Below are 17,147 nucleotides of genomic sequence, written 5' to 3'. Positions count from 1 at the left end.
TTCGGTATTTTATAAGTGCAGTCTGTTATCTGTTTCTGGATTAATGAGCGGTCCAGCATTTGTGAGCTAGCTACGGCTGGAATAGGTGGCCCGACAGTGTACAGTTTCGATCCGACATAATGGAAGGGTCTGGTAATACATCGCAATTTACCTTTTTTTTATTGGGATCCGAAAATGATTTGTTATGTATAAAAATAATATTTTTTTTAAAAAACAATTATTATTATTATTATTTTTTTGGTATGGAGCTATTTTGCTATAAAACTTGATTTTTTTAAAAAAAAAACATGTTAAAAAGCATTAGAGTAGGAAAAGTGCCTAAACAGTCAACGGGTCTATACAATTTTCCCGATATAAAAACACGTCACTGGAAAAAGCGTACCTCGCTTAAGGGTAAAAGTAAGTTACCCACCCCCCACTGCTCAGCGAAGAAGAGGGTGCTTGCTTGCCCCAACTGCCCTAGCCGCATAGCAGAGACCATCTCGCGTTTTCTCTTTGCGCGTACGAGCCTCCTTACAAAGGTACATCTCAGTTTTTTCTCTCTCCTGCTTTTTTGTCTCTGATTTTTTTCTTTATCCCATGTTTTTTTGGTCTTTGATTTTTTCTCAAACGTTCCGAACATGGTGAAAATGGATCTAGGGTTTTCTCTGAATATTATTTTGTGGTAAATTGTTCTATGTAAGGGAAATTTAATTTGGCTGTTTTTTTGGTAAACAGTCTTGGCCCTCATCCCTCCCTTGAAGCCTTCCTCTCTCCACTCGATCTAAATTTCACAGTTCTCTCATTTTCTAATTCTTTTTTTCATCTGGTTTCTTCTACTACACAGGTGACAATCATAACCATTTGGTGTCCCCTTTTTCTTTTTTCTTTTTCGTGACTGCTATCAACTGAAAATGAGATAATCAATGAGATTGCTTACATTTGATTGATGGTTAGCTTTTTTTTTTCTTCATTGATAGTTCTTTTGTTGGTCGTGAAGAAAAGAAAGAAAAAAATTTATAGTATTGCTTTCCTTTTTGCCATAGGTTTAGATTAAACTTACTTTTTATTTTTCAATATCAGGCATTGGGTTTTATCTGACCATTGAGATTGTCGTTATAGAATCAGCGAACAAAAAAAAAGAGCACAACGTGTTATAGATTGACTGGAATTTTTTGCAAATAACAATATTTCTCAAGGAAATCAGCAGGAAATTTGTTGAGTTTGTGGTGGAATTTTAGTACAGGAAATAGTTGAAGAATCCAATAGTCAATTTAATTAATCCTGACTATTTGATGTATAGAATAGTTTTTCTAGGCCAAAGAAAACAAATCATTGCCAGATATATATATATATATATATATACATTTATTGCTTCTAAAGTTTGTATAACTACTTCATATGACTGAACTATCCTATATATATATATATATATATACATTTATTGCTTCTAAAGTTTGTATAACTACTTCATATGACTGAACTATCCCATATATATATATATATATATATATATATATATATATACATTTATTGCTTCTAAAGTTTGTATAACTACTTCATATGACTGAACTATCCCATATATATATATATATATATATATATATACATTTATTGCTTCTAAAGTTTGTATAACTCCTTCATATGACTGAACTATCCAAAAAAGAATGTCAATGTTGCTCACCATTATAATGTCAATGCTGCTCACTGTTATAAAGTTTATAGTATGTTATCAGTTGAAAACTGGCCATTCATATAGCTGTATTGGACTTATTTTCCTCACGAATGAATATATTGATGGTAACATAGCTTTAGATGTTTGATGCTCTCTTTTGGTCTTTTCTAATGATGTTTGATAAACACATAATAATAATAATATGGTTATAATGTATATGTGTAGACTACAGAGTAAGGCCTGTTATGTAACTGATTAAAGAGTATTTTGTCTGTGTGTAGACTACAGTGTAAGGCCTGTTAGGTAACTTAGAACTTCCTTATATTCCAGTAGATTATCAAAGAGAGACCTATAACTTCTTTAACGTTCCAGCAGGTTATCAAACATAGAAACCCATGACTTAATTAAGATTCCAGCAGGTTATCAAACACAGAAACCTAGAACTTCTTATAGTAACTTCTTTCTTCTTAGCAAGGAAGAACTTCCAAAATTATCAAACACGCCCTAATTGTTTAGCGCCTCGGCTCTATACAAACTGCACCCTTCAAAAAACCAATGTCATCATAACTCTGCAACTCAAATAGTGCATCATGACCTAACAGTGTTGTGATGCCTCATCAAGTCACGGACTTTGAGTATCATAACCTGATGGCTCAGCACCACACTAATCATGCCCTTATGCCTCCCATGAGGTGCTTGTCAATAATGAGGCATTATAACACTGTTAGTGCCATGATAAAGATGAAGGGATCCTGGTTCTATGACACGTGGTTCGACTATCATGGTTTATTAAAATTGTGATTGTCCTTTTAGGACCATATGCATCAAGGGGCCTTGGAGTATAATGGTTCTAACATAACTTTTAAGGGCATTTGGAAAAATAAATAAAAAATCATCTGATGAATGGGTATGGACATAGATTTTAGAAAATTTAAGTATGTTTTAATTTTTATAAAAAACATACATTTTTGTTAATTAAAATTTTAATTTTAGTGAATCACAGGGCAGTTCGATGCCCATGATATCAGACTATCCCATTTTCAAGGTGGTCTGATAGTGGAAAAATCGGACAGCTCAATACAAAAAAAATTTCTTCCTTTTTTTGTTTTAAGTATGGATCGGTCAATGTTTTCAACATCAAACTGGATTTAAAATCAGAAAAATAAAAAATTTGGAAGGTCTGATATCTTTAACATTGGACCGCCCCTTCATTTCTTTTCTTTAATAAGTGCTAGTTGGATTATGACTGTTGCATGTAAAAAAAAACGAGGGGAAATTACAAAAAAACCCCCAAAATATACTTTTTATGCAACTTACCCCCCAACTAATTTTTTCTCTCACTTTTTTCCAAACAACAAGCTTTTTATGCAAATACCCCCCCCATGGAAAAAGTTCATTTTTTTAGACGAAAATGCCCTCCCCATAGCACATTGTCGGAGCGCACTTAAACAGTGCCAGAGCCTTGTGACTCAGAATGCTCCACTGTCGGAGCGCACTTACGTAGTGCGGGAGCGCTGTGTTAGACTGCCGGAGCGCTGTGCCCTTCCCATAGCACATTGACGAAGCACACTTAAATAGTGCCGAAGCCTTGTGACTCAAAATGCTCCACTGCCGGAGCGCACTTATGTAGTGCCGGAGCGCTGTGTTACCCTGCCGGAGCACACTTACGCAATGTCGGAGCGCACTTACATAGTGCCGGAGAGAGGCACGGGTAAAGGGTAAAGTAAGGGTAGTTTCGCCTTTTTTTTAATATTTGGGATGGTTGGGGGGGCATTTGCTAGGAAACATTATTTTGTGGAAAAAATTGAGAGAAAAAGATTGGTTGGGTAAGTTGCATAGTAAGTTTAGTTTGGGGTTTTTTTTGTAATTTTCCCAAAAAAAGATGCAATGACGACTTTCTCATACATATCTATGTGTCTTCTTAATCACCTCATGATCTATCAGTATGCTATGCATATTCTATAGAAAGGCGGTGACTTATTTTAACTAATTGTTTTTTTTCCCCCTATTCAGCTCCTATAACCTGATCAACTTATGAATAATAAACAATTGACAATAGTATTGTATCATATTTATAAGGATGATACATATTAGGTATTAAATGAAAATAAACAATACCATAACAAACAACTTTGTAATAATCAACACCAAATGCTTAATAAGTTGTGTGCTTTCTTATGTCAAACCCATATTACACATTTGATATGAAAGACAAGCAAACCATACTAATAATAAAAAATCTTATTATTATATTAACTATAAAAGATAATGAGAGAAGAGTGACCCAGAGATAAGCCAATATACACTACATTAATATATTTGAGAGAATAGATAAGAAACTACTTTAATTTTCTAAAAGATGAACTCAATTTTTATGAGTTAAAACTCTTGAAAAGGGAAAATTTGTAAATCCACATATCTCTTTATCTCTCAACTTAAAGATGGGTATATCTCTCTCTTGCTAAGGATGGGGGATCCTAAACTCTATCTTCTAAATTAGACAATGTAGATCTCTCTTCTTTCAGCCATATCTGTCTCCCAAATTAGACATTGTAGATCTCTCTCCGTTCTGTTTTGTTATGGAATTGACCGATCTCACACCACTTCTTATTTCCATATTTTTTTGAAAATTTTTCCCATTTATTTTTAGTTTTTTCCTAGCCGATTCACTCAGCTGGATCACTGATTCAAACTGTTGATCTGCTGATTGGGACTAGTTTTTCTAGATAGGTGATTTGGGTCACAATGCCATTTTTTTCAACATTAATACCATCAATCTCATCCCGATAAGCCTTTTTGTCTTGCATACTCTCTTAAGATTATCATTCTCGAGTGTGATGGACTATGAGAGAAAAAGACGCGATGTCAACTGTGATCCTCCCTTGATCACTGTTGATTGTTGTAGTGGACGATGATAACACCGAAGGCTATGGGTTTAAAAGATTACAGTCCTCATCACCATGGATTTTTACAGAGGCTTTGAATTGCAAACTTGCATCCATTGTTTAAAAAAAAAGGTCCGCTTGGTGCCTAGGCGTTTTTTTAACAAAAAACCGCACGCCTCATGAAAAGGCACCTGAAATGGGCGTTTTTACTTGGGCGAGCACTCAGCGCCCAGGTTTGGGCGGGTGCCCAGTGAAGTTAGGCGGAAATTGCTTTTTAAATTCGCCCAAAAGGGCAGAATGGGTCATTTTGACCCCCCAAGTTTGTATAAAAAAGTGATGGGGTTTATTTTTGAACCCTCAAAGTAAAACGTATGTTACGAAATGGAATAAATTACAAAATTTGACACAAATATATGCATATATGTACATTAGGATAGCAAATATTTTTAAAAATGTTATGATTTTCCACTATAGGGAGCCCGAGGATCTGGGCGCTTGCTTAGGCGCTAGGCGTTGGGGGCCAGGCTGGCCGCCTAGCGTTTTTTGATACCTTGTTTGCATCTTGATGCCCATTTTTTGGTCTCTCCCAAGAAACGAGCAGCGGGAAACACGAATACTCTCCGTCCTCCCAAGCTTCTCTCTAGGGTGGCAATGGCTCGGTCGTGCGGCCGGATCGGTCATGACCAAAGGAAAATTAAGAAATGTGGCTTGAAGGCTGAGCCTGGGCCAAGCCAAGATAGAGCCAGCCCAGTTACCCGATTTCTATTTTGGGTGAGGTTTGTATAAGGTGTCAACTTTATACAATTGAAATAAAGTGCGGCTCAACACTATGTCGAAAATGCAGATTTTGAATTATGAAATTTAAAGTTCTAGAAATGATGACGATCAAGCAAATGAAAATCTTGAAAATGGATGGTCTAGATAATGTGTCTGAAGATGAATTTTTTTTAGGACTAGAAATCCCTTTTTTTTCATGTTTATGAATCTTGAGGTCAAGATAATCAATTTGAGGGTTTTCCAGCATAGGAACAACCATCAATAGTGGGTTTTTCAGGTAGGGAATACATTTAAATGGATAAAGCTGCGGACATGTGTGCCCAAGGTCTAGGTCTGCAACTTTCAGGAATATAAACAGGCAAAAGAAATTTGCAATGGGAATAAGGAGAGCGGGGGGCTATAACACGGAAAACTTATTGCAGGGGAATGTAAACGGGCAAAAGAATTTGTCATTTGGTTTTATGCAGTAATGATACCAGTATTCTTTCATTCTTTTATTTTCATTTATTGATGAAAACTTATTTAGGAGGTTATATTATGCAGTAGGATTTAATAACTATTATGCAGTAGGATTTCATTGGCTTCACTTTTTACTTGTTTGCTGTCATATTACCATCATGCGTGGATGTATGGGTTGCTATTCTTTCATTTCTTTTTGTTTATGCTTAAATAGTTACACTCTGTGTGAATTTTGGTTCTTTTTTTTGGGATGATGTGTTATTTGATTGTGTCATTATATATTGATCCTTGTCAATGATTTTTTACTTGCTTGAGGGCCTGTCAATTATGTTGGACATGTTTTGCTATATCATTCTTACCTGTAATCTTCTTTCAATACCTTACTTTGCTATTATTCTTCGGGGTCTCTGTTATATCATTCTTACCTGTAGAACTGGAGCACCTCTTTCTCTTGAACCAGCCTTATTCTTTGTTAGGGTTTATATAAAAAATTTATTTCTCTCATGAATATATAAGTTCGAGGAGAGAGAGAGAGAGAGTTTCAGGGTTTGAAAGCTGATACATTCTTTGTGAAATTTAATGCTCTCTCCCATGCTTGGGTATTTTTATTTACCATTCTCTCTTTGTTTTCTCGTTCTGTTTTCTAGGCCAGGAAATGATATGGCTTTTGAGGTTCTTGTGTTTTGATCTTTTCTCAAAAAACTGTTGACGATTCAGTTGTTTCTCCATACCCATGTTACTTTCATAAATTTGCAGAAACTTTCTACTTTTCCTTTTTAGGGCGACCATTTGTTAATTTAACCTTTTTCCCAAAACTTATGCCTATCTTTTAACTTTAGAGAGTTTGCCATACGATCATTTCTACATCTGCAAATGTATTAGTCTTCAAAACCAAGTAAATACTCTACTGTGGGTATCGTTTTCTACTATTTGTATTTTATAATATTTTGTGCCAACTCATTAATTCTTCATTTGCTTATTGTTGCAGTAAAGATATTAAGGTGGACATTCTAGTTTTTCCTTAAATTTATACCATCCTCCAAAGAGGGTATGGAGAAGTTCCCCGTCACGAATCCAAACCATTAGATTAGTTTTACGTTTCACCTTCGTCTCCTTTGCTCCCAAATGGAAGTCCTCAGGACTCACTCGCCTAACAGTGATCTCAAAGCCCTAATCCATGAAAACTCCCTGTTCTTTGAAAGGCTTGTGGAGCTCATCCCAGCAAGATTTTACCTACCCAATGAAGATTCGGAAAAGAAATGGTTTCAGGGCCTTAGCAAGGCAGCCAAGGCTTCTGCAAAGAAGGAAACAAAAGAAAACATAAAGAAAGCTCGTCGTGCTCGGCTTGATCCTGAGGCCTCAGCAACAACTCTCGATCTCCTAAAGCAAAGAATTGAAAAGGAGAAAACTGAGAATGCCTCTGAAAAAGATGATGAAGATGAAGAAGGTCCAGTGAAGAAGGCAGAAGTGAAGGATGATAAATCCGTGACCTACGAAGATCTTCGGGAACGTCTCCACCGACGGATTGAGGAATTGAGGGCCCAACGCAATGCGGGGGATAAAAAGCCCAATGCCCAAAAGAAGGAAAAGAGAAAGAATTCAGGGGAAGGAAAAAGGAAATGGACTCAAGAACAGGAAGACAAATCCATAAAAAGCAACACCCAAGATGGTGAATCTTCAAAGAAAAAAAAGAAAGCTTCTGGAGATTATGCATTTACCCATGTGAAGATCGGGTCAGGAGAGGAGCAAAACAAGAAGAAGATGAAGATTTCAAAGGAACAAGCTTTAGTGAGAGCGAAAAAGCTAGAGGAAGCAGTGAAAGATCCGATTAGAGGTCCCAATGTTGCTTCAAAGCATTCGTGGGGTGCGGCTGCTAAAAGAGCAGCTGGTATTAAGGTTCATGATGATCCAAAGCTGATTAAGCAAAGCATAAAGAAGGAAAAGAAGAGGCAACAAAAGAATGTGCAGAAGTGGAAGGGGAGGTTGGAAGCAAGGGATAAGATTGTTGATGCCAAGCAACAAACTAGAGCCAATAATATAGCTCAACGGGCCCAGGAAAAGAAGAAGCGGCGCATTGAGAAGAGAGAGAAGAAGCTTTTGCGCCCTGGTTTTGAAGGTCGAAAAGTTGGTTTTATCAATAAGTGATGTTCCATGATATTGGGGGAGCCCTTTTTGGAACTTGCGGGGTAAGATTGGTTGCCTACTAAATGTATTTCCTTTTATATCAAGTTCAGGATACTTTAATTGCCTGTTTTTTTCTAAATGTATTTCCTTTCATTTGTACCTGTTCTATTTTGATTAGTGATCACTGTTCTTCATATATTTTTTAAGAATTTTTATTTTTATTTTTTTTCCTTCTTGGGTCTGCTTCAAATTGGTATTTTCTTTCAGAGCTTCTAGTGATGGCTTAACCTTGAAAGTGTCTACCTATCTATCTATTTATCTCTCCTCCTCTTTGGCTTTTTATTATGGTAGGTAGCCGGGGTTTTGAACATGCCAACTAGTTCAAGAGAGCTGACAAATGTATTGGAATTTTAGTTTCAGGCATGTCATGTAATTTCTATGCATGAATAATTCTAAAAAAAAAAAAAAAACCATCAATGGAAATTAACTGAAGAATTGAAATTGAAATCTTCAAGTGCAGGAGAAGAGATTTAGATTGTCCATTGCGTCCCATCAAATTCTGCTGCAAAAATATTAATGAATGGTATTGATTAATTGTGTAACGTGGGAATTACCTTGCGAATGTTTAAAGTATTCCAGAAGGTTGTAATGGTTTGTAACTTTCTATTGTTGGATTTCATTGATGATCTTTGATATCATGATATGTGAAAGAGGCTTGCGCTCGTGTTTTCTATAGGTCACGGATAACTCATAAAGGAAGCAGTGGTTCTAATTTAATAATGATTTGGAGTACCATGTGATGTTCATGAATGGTGAGACTGATCAAAGCTTCCGTGCAAAAGGCTTTAAAAAAAAAAAAGCTGTGTACCCCTTCTACCCATGTTATGCAGGTATATGGCCATATAAATATATCTACATATATCTATTGTGATAATTGTCATTTCATACAGAACCAGCATATTGAAGTAAACTTCCAGTTTGGCAATGAAGTCGTTTTATTTTAGAATTGTCTTGACTTGTCATTAACTGACGTAGTCATTTGTTGAAGACTCTAGTCAAATAAAAACATTGCATGGATTGCGATAGTCAAATAAAAACGTTGCATGGGTTGCGTTCTCATAGTCTTTAAAAAATTGTAGTTTGAAGGTGCTTGCTTGATCTTATTAGAGAGTTGCACCCCTTACCTTGGCTGGTCGGTTTTATCATTTAGCAAACCTCTGTCCTTAACAATATTTTGTTGAGTTTGTGCGTTGACTATGTGGGACATGTCAGATCCAAATTGATAGATACGGTAGGAAGAATGTCACGAGTGCTTGTGACCATTTGATACGTTAAAAATGTTTGTTCACCATGCATTTTAGTTTTATCTGGTTATTGTGATAGTTGACGAGCATGCTAATTGGGAAATCCATTCCCAATCAAGACTGACGTCCTCAGCTAGATTGGTTTCGAGTGTCATCTATTGGTTGGCGTTTTTTTAATGCTAAATGTAATTGATTGATTTGTGCGTATGTTAATGGCACATTCCAAGATCTCTAAATACACACTTATATTTAAACGTATAGGTCAATTCACATCCACAATGTGGTGTGTCTAATGGCATAGCCAAAACTATGCAAATATCTTCACTGCCTAGTGGTGCTATTATGGCTCATGACCAGTTATTATTGGGGATGGGAGATGCCTAGCTATCGTATGGTACTACGATATTTTTAGTCTTGGTCATCCACAGTTTTCGAATATTTTTTCCCAATTCTTGAAGTTACATGTACTGTATTTTAAGTGAGTTAGCATATGAAGAATTTTTTTCTCACAATTTTTTTGTGTGATTCTGATTCATGTATACAGTGCAACAATTGAGTTGCATTCTGTTTCTTTATGTCACATGCAGATTGCTGTGAAATTTTTGGAGCTGGTTGTTGCGCGCAATGCATTTCAGATGAATATGGCTTCCACTGTTCCACTGATGAGCTTTCTAATTATTATGTGCTGAGGATACCTTGTTTTGTGTGTTAAAATAGAATGTCAGAAAGGAGCTTTGGAATATGTTATTATCAATTCATTAGAAAGCTATGTGCATTTCTAATCAAGTAGTGAATAAGAATGCCCTGTTATGTGCATTCGTAGCGAACCTTGTAACACTGAGCACTTTCTGCTTGTTGCCAGTTGTGAGCAATGAATGGTATTGCAATTTTATTATGGCTGGTAATATTCTCCCAACTAAAGCAACCAAGATACAGTTGTGTGGGAATGGAATCATTACCTAGGAATGTATTTCCATTTTGCAACATAATTATTGCTAGATTTAAAGAACATGTGCTAAGAGAGATCCCCAACGGTTTTTGGGGTTTTAAATACGTATTACTTGTTGTAGGTAGAATGTGTGTTGACAGTTGGCATTGCTAATTTATTGTTTTCATTTTTGCTTTTTTTTTTTTTTTTTCTTTTTTGAATTTATCAGGTAGTACGGACTACATAATTTCCATCAAGATAATTTTCCTAAAGAATTTCCAGTTATAAATTTTGTATGAATGGGCAGTGACCACAAATACAAATGCTTACCTAATAATTGGGTGCGTTTTGTATAAGGTTGCAATTTTGTTTGTAGAAATAAGGTTGTGATACTCTGCACTGTTCATTTTATTTGGATAATGCATATTAGATACATCTTTAAGGTACATAGCTCATCTTTTAAGATAGATGTCTAATCTACATAGTCCAAATAAAATGGACAATGTAGATTACTACAACCTTATTTGTAAACCTTATATAAGTTTTTCCTAAATAATTAATGATAATATAAATGTGATATTTGCAATGCGTTTTCATTTTTATGTTCTCGTATTTTATTGGTTGTGGGGCCCACCTCGTACCTCCAGGCCCCATAGAGGCCAACCACTTGGGACTGCCTGAGGGCTTTGGCTGTCATGGTTAGGTATTGTTCCCTCCAATGCTGGAACAAATGGTTTTTGTTATTTGACAAATCTAAAAGTCCTACGCCCTTAACAATACGCTTAAATGATCCTAAATGCTAGTATATGTAGGGTCTAATACGAGACCTTTTTTATGGAATTATCAAGTGTACTGGAGTTGGTTTTACAGTGCTGTGTTATTTTTCGCATGACGAGTGGAATGTCACTGTTGCTGGTTTGATAGAAGGGATTGATAATGGTCACCACTTTAAGGAATGGATTGGACAAGGGCTGAAGTGTGCTTATGTATATATTAGACGGTTTATAGTAGTAATTGGGAAAGGTCCTTGAAGTGTGAAATAAAATATGATGGTGGTAGTTTGGTAGATGATGGCATCGAGTTCATCAAGTGTGGCATGCGGCGCGATGTGTCAGGGGTGGGCTGGTGAGGGTGGTGGGGAGGGTATCTGATGTGCCATGCACCTCAATGGGGCCGAGATGTGTAAACATGACTTTATGATGTGGGCAATATTGCAAAATAGAACTTTTAATTATTATTAAATTTATAATAATACAAAGAAAATAGAGCAGGCATTCATGTGCTTTCGGTACCTCTCCTGAAGGCGTCTGTTGTATTGGATATGTTGTAGATCATTTAATTTCTTTTGCGGTAGATCTTCATTTGCTATGGAGCTGCAACATAAAGAAAGGAAACAAGTAAAATAAAAAATTGTGTTATAGAGGTGAAGGGAGGGGAGACAAGATTCAAAGTCAGTGGGGATGTTGATCAAGAGAGAAGGGTTATTGAAAGCAACATGGATGTGAGGGTTTAATGACTTAATCCTAGAAAAGCAATACTTCTGGTCGAGATTCATGGACTATGAGGGTTTGGGGGACCACTGCTGGAACACAATCCTGACCACCACTCTAGTCATTTACGAAAATCAGGGAGAGTTTTGGGCAGTTCATTGCCAGGCATCACCTAATGAATATGTATATGTGGTCAAATGATACCGTAATGAAACTAGTTTTATCCAAATTTGATCGTTTTGTCTTGCTAGACTAGATAGGAAAAGTTCATTAATACATGTTCCTTAGCACTATCAAAACCAGCATCTGATCACCTATTGAAAGTACTTGGACACTCCGAGTTTGAATTGATGTGGCTGGTGGATAGGTACCTCCCTTGATAAAAGAATGGTGGTTTTCTTTCTAGGTGGAAGATTGTGAAGGGTACAAAGATCAGTAAGAAACTGCAGTTGCTTAAAATCAGATTCAAAAGGTCAAGTGAGGAATGTTTAGGTAGCATTCAGGTGAAGATTTCAGCTTTGTTCAATGAGTTAGCTGGCTAGACAGTATTGAACAAGAAAGGGAGTTTTCAGCAGGTGAAATCAAATTTAGGCTAATTTATTGATGGGTTGGTTTGCCAACCCAGTTTGTTTTACGTAATTCCTCCCCATTCGCCTCCTCGCCCCCCATCTCTCTTCGGACCATAGAGTCTTCTGTTTAGGAACTCAACCAATCTATGAATCAATAACTGATTGCTTTCTAGAAATCACCTGGAAATTGGATAGCAATTTTCTCGTGGACTTCCAGGCAATCTCAAAAGGAGGCTTGGAAGGAGAAGCCAAACATGTTTCTTGCGACCTGAAAAGCTCGTCTTGTGAGAGCTCAAATGGTGAGAATTGGAGTTTAGCCCGAACTCTTTAACCCTAACAATGATTTGGTGTATATATCTCTTTACGCTATCTTCTACATCATGCTCATTGTACGATTCTGGCAAAATCAAACCAATGAAAAGTTCAGGTAACATTCAAAAGGATAATTAGAAGATTAGGCTTCAAGAGAAGCCCCGCGTTCCTTGGGATCGAGCAAAGAATTTGATGGGCTCTGGTGCGATATCTTGACCTTGGGATGTGTGGGGTGTGGCTCCGGAGGCTGCACGGTGAAGTCCGGGGAGATGAGAGGCTGGTCTTTGGTTTGAGAGGCTTGTATGTATAGGGATGCCAGCTAGAGAGAGCCAGGCCAAGGCCTGGCGTCGGCGGTTGAACAATTTTGAAGTTGCTCAGCTCTGAGCAGATCACATGGAAGTTTTGTATCTTCACAATCCATGAGATTACCAGACCATAGTATCAAACAGACCATGAATAGAGAATTCCTACAAATCCAAAGTAAAGCAAGCTTTCTTCATGTTTGTTTTTTTGGGCAAACTATACTGGGGCAACAGTGGAAGTGCTTTCTCAGGCTTTCGAGATACTATGTGTTTCTGTGAGAAAGCGGTGCTCCAGTTATGCATGTGTTTTAAGTATTTTCCCACGTTGATGGGAAAGCTTGTTCGGGAACAAACTTTCCCAGAAAGCACCTTCATGTGAAACAAACAACCCCTAAAGTGTCTGGGTTAACCATCCCTACTTCATTGAGCAAAACATGTCTGTCGGGGAACATTTTAAATTTGGACAAGGTTTATATGAGTCGGCTGACTCATATATTCATGTGAGTCCTCCTCCTGAAATATATCTTGGAGAGAGATTTTGGATTAAAAAATTTTAAGGATTGATAATCTGTACTATGGTGAGCATAAAATTAAAAAACAATTTAAAAAATAAAAATAATAATTGTTTATGTATTCTCTGGACAGCTGATTTATAGATTTTGGTGGGACCACCGGCTTTTAACTTCTATGTTAGCAGCTTCAGGGAACGCATATGTAGAAATGCGTCCCCTGACACGAGCTACATGCTACATATTTCCTTTAAATAATATTATTTTAATTCACCAATCTTACTAGGAATTAGGCGAGTCAAATTACGTTGTGCACAATTCTGAAAAAAAATCTGCATTCTTTTGCTTTTTCTTTCCTTCTTTTTTTTTTTTTAAGTTTACATCACGTTAGTCAGGTACGAGTCAGATTAGGGGACTCGTAACGGGACAACCGCTGAGTCCGATCCCAACTTTGATTTCCTAAACAGACTTTCACCTTTACCCAAATCCTCAAATTTTGAACCATTCGTAAATTTTATCTAGAATTATGGTCATAGTAATAGGTGATTACCACTTTTCCACTATAAAAACTATAGAGCTATCGACAATGTTCTAGTAAGGGAAAAGTTTATATAGAGCCTTGGCTCTAAACAATCAAATTAGAGCCTACTTCAAAAATTTCATTAGTAGAGGTTGTTTTGATGCCCAAATGTCATCAAATTAATCATCTCGACATCAAGATGTATGGACATGAAAAGAAACATGGATTTCATGTTTTGGAAATAGTGTATCTTGCAATAAATATTTGGACCATCAATTTTCAAGATTTTCAAATTTTCATAGATCTATTCAATTAACAATATTTTTGAAGCTTTAAATTTTATAACTAAAGATGAAAATATGATTTAAGGCTATCATAAAACTTTCAAGTATTCAAACCATATTTCTCAACACTATTTGAAGGTGGGCTCTAATTTGATTGTTTAGAACCTCGGCTCTAAGCAAACCGCACCCATACATGCGCTCTAATTTCATAGATATGCTTGTTGCCATTATTTTTAGTACAAGGAAGTTATAATTTCTCTTCCTATAGAATTCAAATCCGGCGGTTGTCAGCATGTTATTGACTACACTCAAAGTTGATTTTTTTTTTTTACTTCGTAACACACCCAAGCCATCTAATTTGACATTTAATAGCTAAGAATAATTGTGACATCTTTGAAAAAAAGATAAATGCTTTTATAGTATACAATCCCATCAATTTTTAGTCAAACTTTTTTCACACCTAATCCTAGAAATTCAAGATGGGCAAAAAGCTGCCCCCAAAGGTTACCAGATTTCCATTTCCAATTCTCCCAAACAAGATGAAAGCGAATGTCTCATGAGATCAGAAGTGGAGCATTTTTGGGCTGCAATTCTGCGGGAGCTTTAGGGCTAGGCCTGGCCCGACACAAAAAAATACATATCATTAAGATGTATATTATTAAGATTTTTTTAATATAAAAATATGTTCTTGAGTTTGAGAGTTTAAACTAACAAAGTTATTTACATTACTTGGCTTGAATACTTTAAGTAGCCAGATCACCACAATGCCCTTAGGCCTGCAGAATTGCAGCAGGGGTAGTTAGGAGTGAAATGATATTTAATTCCATTGCTCAAGGATGTTTGCAAAACAAGATTTTAATATTTGAACTTTCAAAGATATGAATAAAGGGAAAGGTGTCTATACTTCCCCTAGCATAAAAGATCCATGCTTCTCATACAATCCAGCCATCCAATTTTGATCAAGAGAATCACTTGCCGTTTGATTTTAGAACCGACGTCTCAAAGTATTTAAGTTTTAGTTTTTTTTATACAAATTGTATGAATATGAAATTTGGTACATGCCATATTCTCATTGGGGTGCACCTAGAAACAATATTAAAAATAATTTTTTGATAAAATATAATGACCAAAATGCCCCTTGAAACTTTTAAGGGTATTTTAGACATTTTATTTTATTGAAAATATATATTTTTTATTTTCGTTAGTATGAGTTTAATATAAGATTGGACGTACAAAATTTGGTGTTAAAATAGTTTATAAAACTAAATAAATAAATAAATAAAATAGTGTAGAAACATGATATTTTGATTTAGGCAATCTTAGCCCTCCATTCAGAATGGACGGTTGGATAAAAAGAAATGCATGAGTTTTATATTGCAGAGGAATAGGAAGCATAAAAAGCTTGCCATGAATAAAGACACATCATACTGTTCATGATTTCAAATTACTTATTTTTAATATTTGAATTTTTAAAGATATGAATAAAGTCACGTCATATTGTTCATAGTTTTTAATTACTTATTCTTATAGTTTTGATAATTTTTACTGTATGGTCCTCGAAAATTGAATTTATATGACTGGACAACTTTCGCTTTTGAACCATGACCATGAATGAGTGCCTAACAATCACCACATTCCAATAAATTCAGAAATACGGTTTTCTGTAGTCATTTTATTACATATTTTCAAGCACATCGTAAGTTTCAAGAGAGTGAGCTTGCATCATCTCTTCCTTTGCTTATACAGGAAGCACAACCGATTTAGGGGTGGCTACGGGTTGCGTCGGCCGGACCCGGACCCGGACTTGGACCCGAAAATATAGTGTAGGACTCAAACCCAACCAGACTCAATCCAAAAATTTAAAAATATCTATGTAATTAACTATTTTTAAATACATTTCATATTTTGGGACCCCAAAAATATTAATGGACCTAGACCTGGACCCAAACCCAAATAGTGTTCGGGTCCAAGAATTGGATACAGACCCGACCCCCCGGGTCCAATTTTTGGAACCATACCTGGACTCGGATTGGGTCTACCCCTCGAATCCTAGATAGGGTTTGGGTGCATTGCCACCTCTACAACCGAATGGAGTTGTTTATCATAATGCTTCCACTGCCACTTGGGGAAAAGGTTTCTTAATTATGATAAATCATAATTCTGGTATAAACTATGCTTCCTTGAAGAAGATCATTCCAAAGAAGCAGGTGTTGGGAGCCAAAGAGAGGAGACTGGAGAGAGCTGGCTAGCACTAAATCCTGTCAAACGTTAGTAGGAAAAACATAATGTTGCAATACAACTTTAAGTATAATAGAAAATTCAAGTCAGAGTTGAATCTTTTATAATTCAGATACCAGATGGCTATTTCAATTTTAAAATATACAGTTTGACCCATTAAAACAAGATTCATAAAACTCTCTAATTATTATTATATTGGATTCTATATTATCCGAAAATATCAAGATATTAGAGTGATATCAAACAGGCCCTAAATCAACAGTACTGATTTCTTGAGGTTATGATCATTTTATTTATTTTTCCGTAAAATAATTTGAGGGATATACTATTCATGAAAACATGGGTATTAAGGTTTGGATGAGAACAAGCTATGCACCTTTGAGAGGAAGTACGTTACGGTAGCATGTTTCATACTGTTTGTATGGTGAAACCTGTCATGATAAACGGAACCTATATTTTTTCGTAGGGGAAAATGGTTTAATAGGGCTGCAGCCCTATCACCTCATAACTCATCTATAATTGCAATTCCTGCATTTGAAAACATTTACATCGATCATCTCGACTTGAATATTACGATTGTAAAAAAATTAAAATTTCAAGCTCTAAAAACAAATGTATATTGCGACAAATTATCTAGACTGTCCATTTTGCCTTAAAAATAAGTGTTCAAAGATCCGCAAGATCTGTATATTTTCTGAGTTTCAAAATTTATTGTCACTGTTGGGTATTGATTTGAGAGCTATCATAGAAATTTCCGTTACTCAAGTGATTTCCAGATGAGGATTTGAGGTG

The 17,147-nt window shown here is 36.0% G+C and overlaps 1 protein-coding gene across 14 annotated transcripts; it reads left to right on the top strand.

Moving 5' to 3' along the window:
* Positions 1-389: 389 nt before the first annotated feature.
* On the top strand, positions 390-10,098 carry LOC18433020 (Surfeit locus protein 6). Of its 14 annotated transcripts, none has more exons than XR_002280712.2 (5): positions 390-521; positions 718-826; positions 6,764-7,961; positions 8,636-8,789; positions 9,791-10,098. XR_002280712.2 is itself a non-coding variant. In XM_020666488.2 (4 exons), the coding sequence occupies exon 3, from the start codon at positions 6,901-6,903 to the stop codon at positions 7,918-7,920; it is 1,020 nt and encodes a 339-aa protein (XP_020522147.1). In that variant the 5' UTR covers positions 390-521; positions 718-826; positions 6,764-6,900; the 3' UTR covers positions 7,921-7,961; positions 9,791-10,098. The 14 variants fall into 14 exon arrangements, 9 of the variants coding, with proteins under 9 accessions (XP_020522147.1, XP_020522148.1, XP_088723976.1 ...); XR_002280713.2 differs by having other exon boundaries at positions 9,748-10,098; XR_016056233.1 differs by lacking the exon at positions 718-826 and having other exon boundaries at positions 6,769-7,961; positions 9,748-10,098.
* Positions 10,099-17,147: the final 7,049 nt, after the last annotated feature.

This window comes from Amborella trichopoda, chromosome 5, assembly GCF_054954075.1.
Source record: "Amborella trichopoda isolate Santa Cruz 75 chromosome 5, AtrichopodaSantaCruz75HAP2 v2.0, whole genome shotgun sequence".
Lineage (NCBI taxonomy): Eukaryota > Viridiplantae > Streptophyta > Magnoliopsida > Amborellales > Amborellaceae > Amborella > Amborella trichopoda.
The sequence above is the reverse complement of the archived record's forward strand: the minus strand, read 5'-3'. Positions and strand labels throughout refer to the sequence as shown.

Excerpts from the sequence above, each read along its gene's own strand:
- LOC18433020 (XM_088867850.1), top strand. The coding sequence starts at position 6,901 with ATGGAAGTCCTCAGGACTCACTCGCCTAACAGTGATCTCAAAGCCCTA.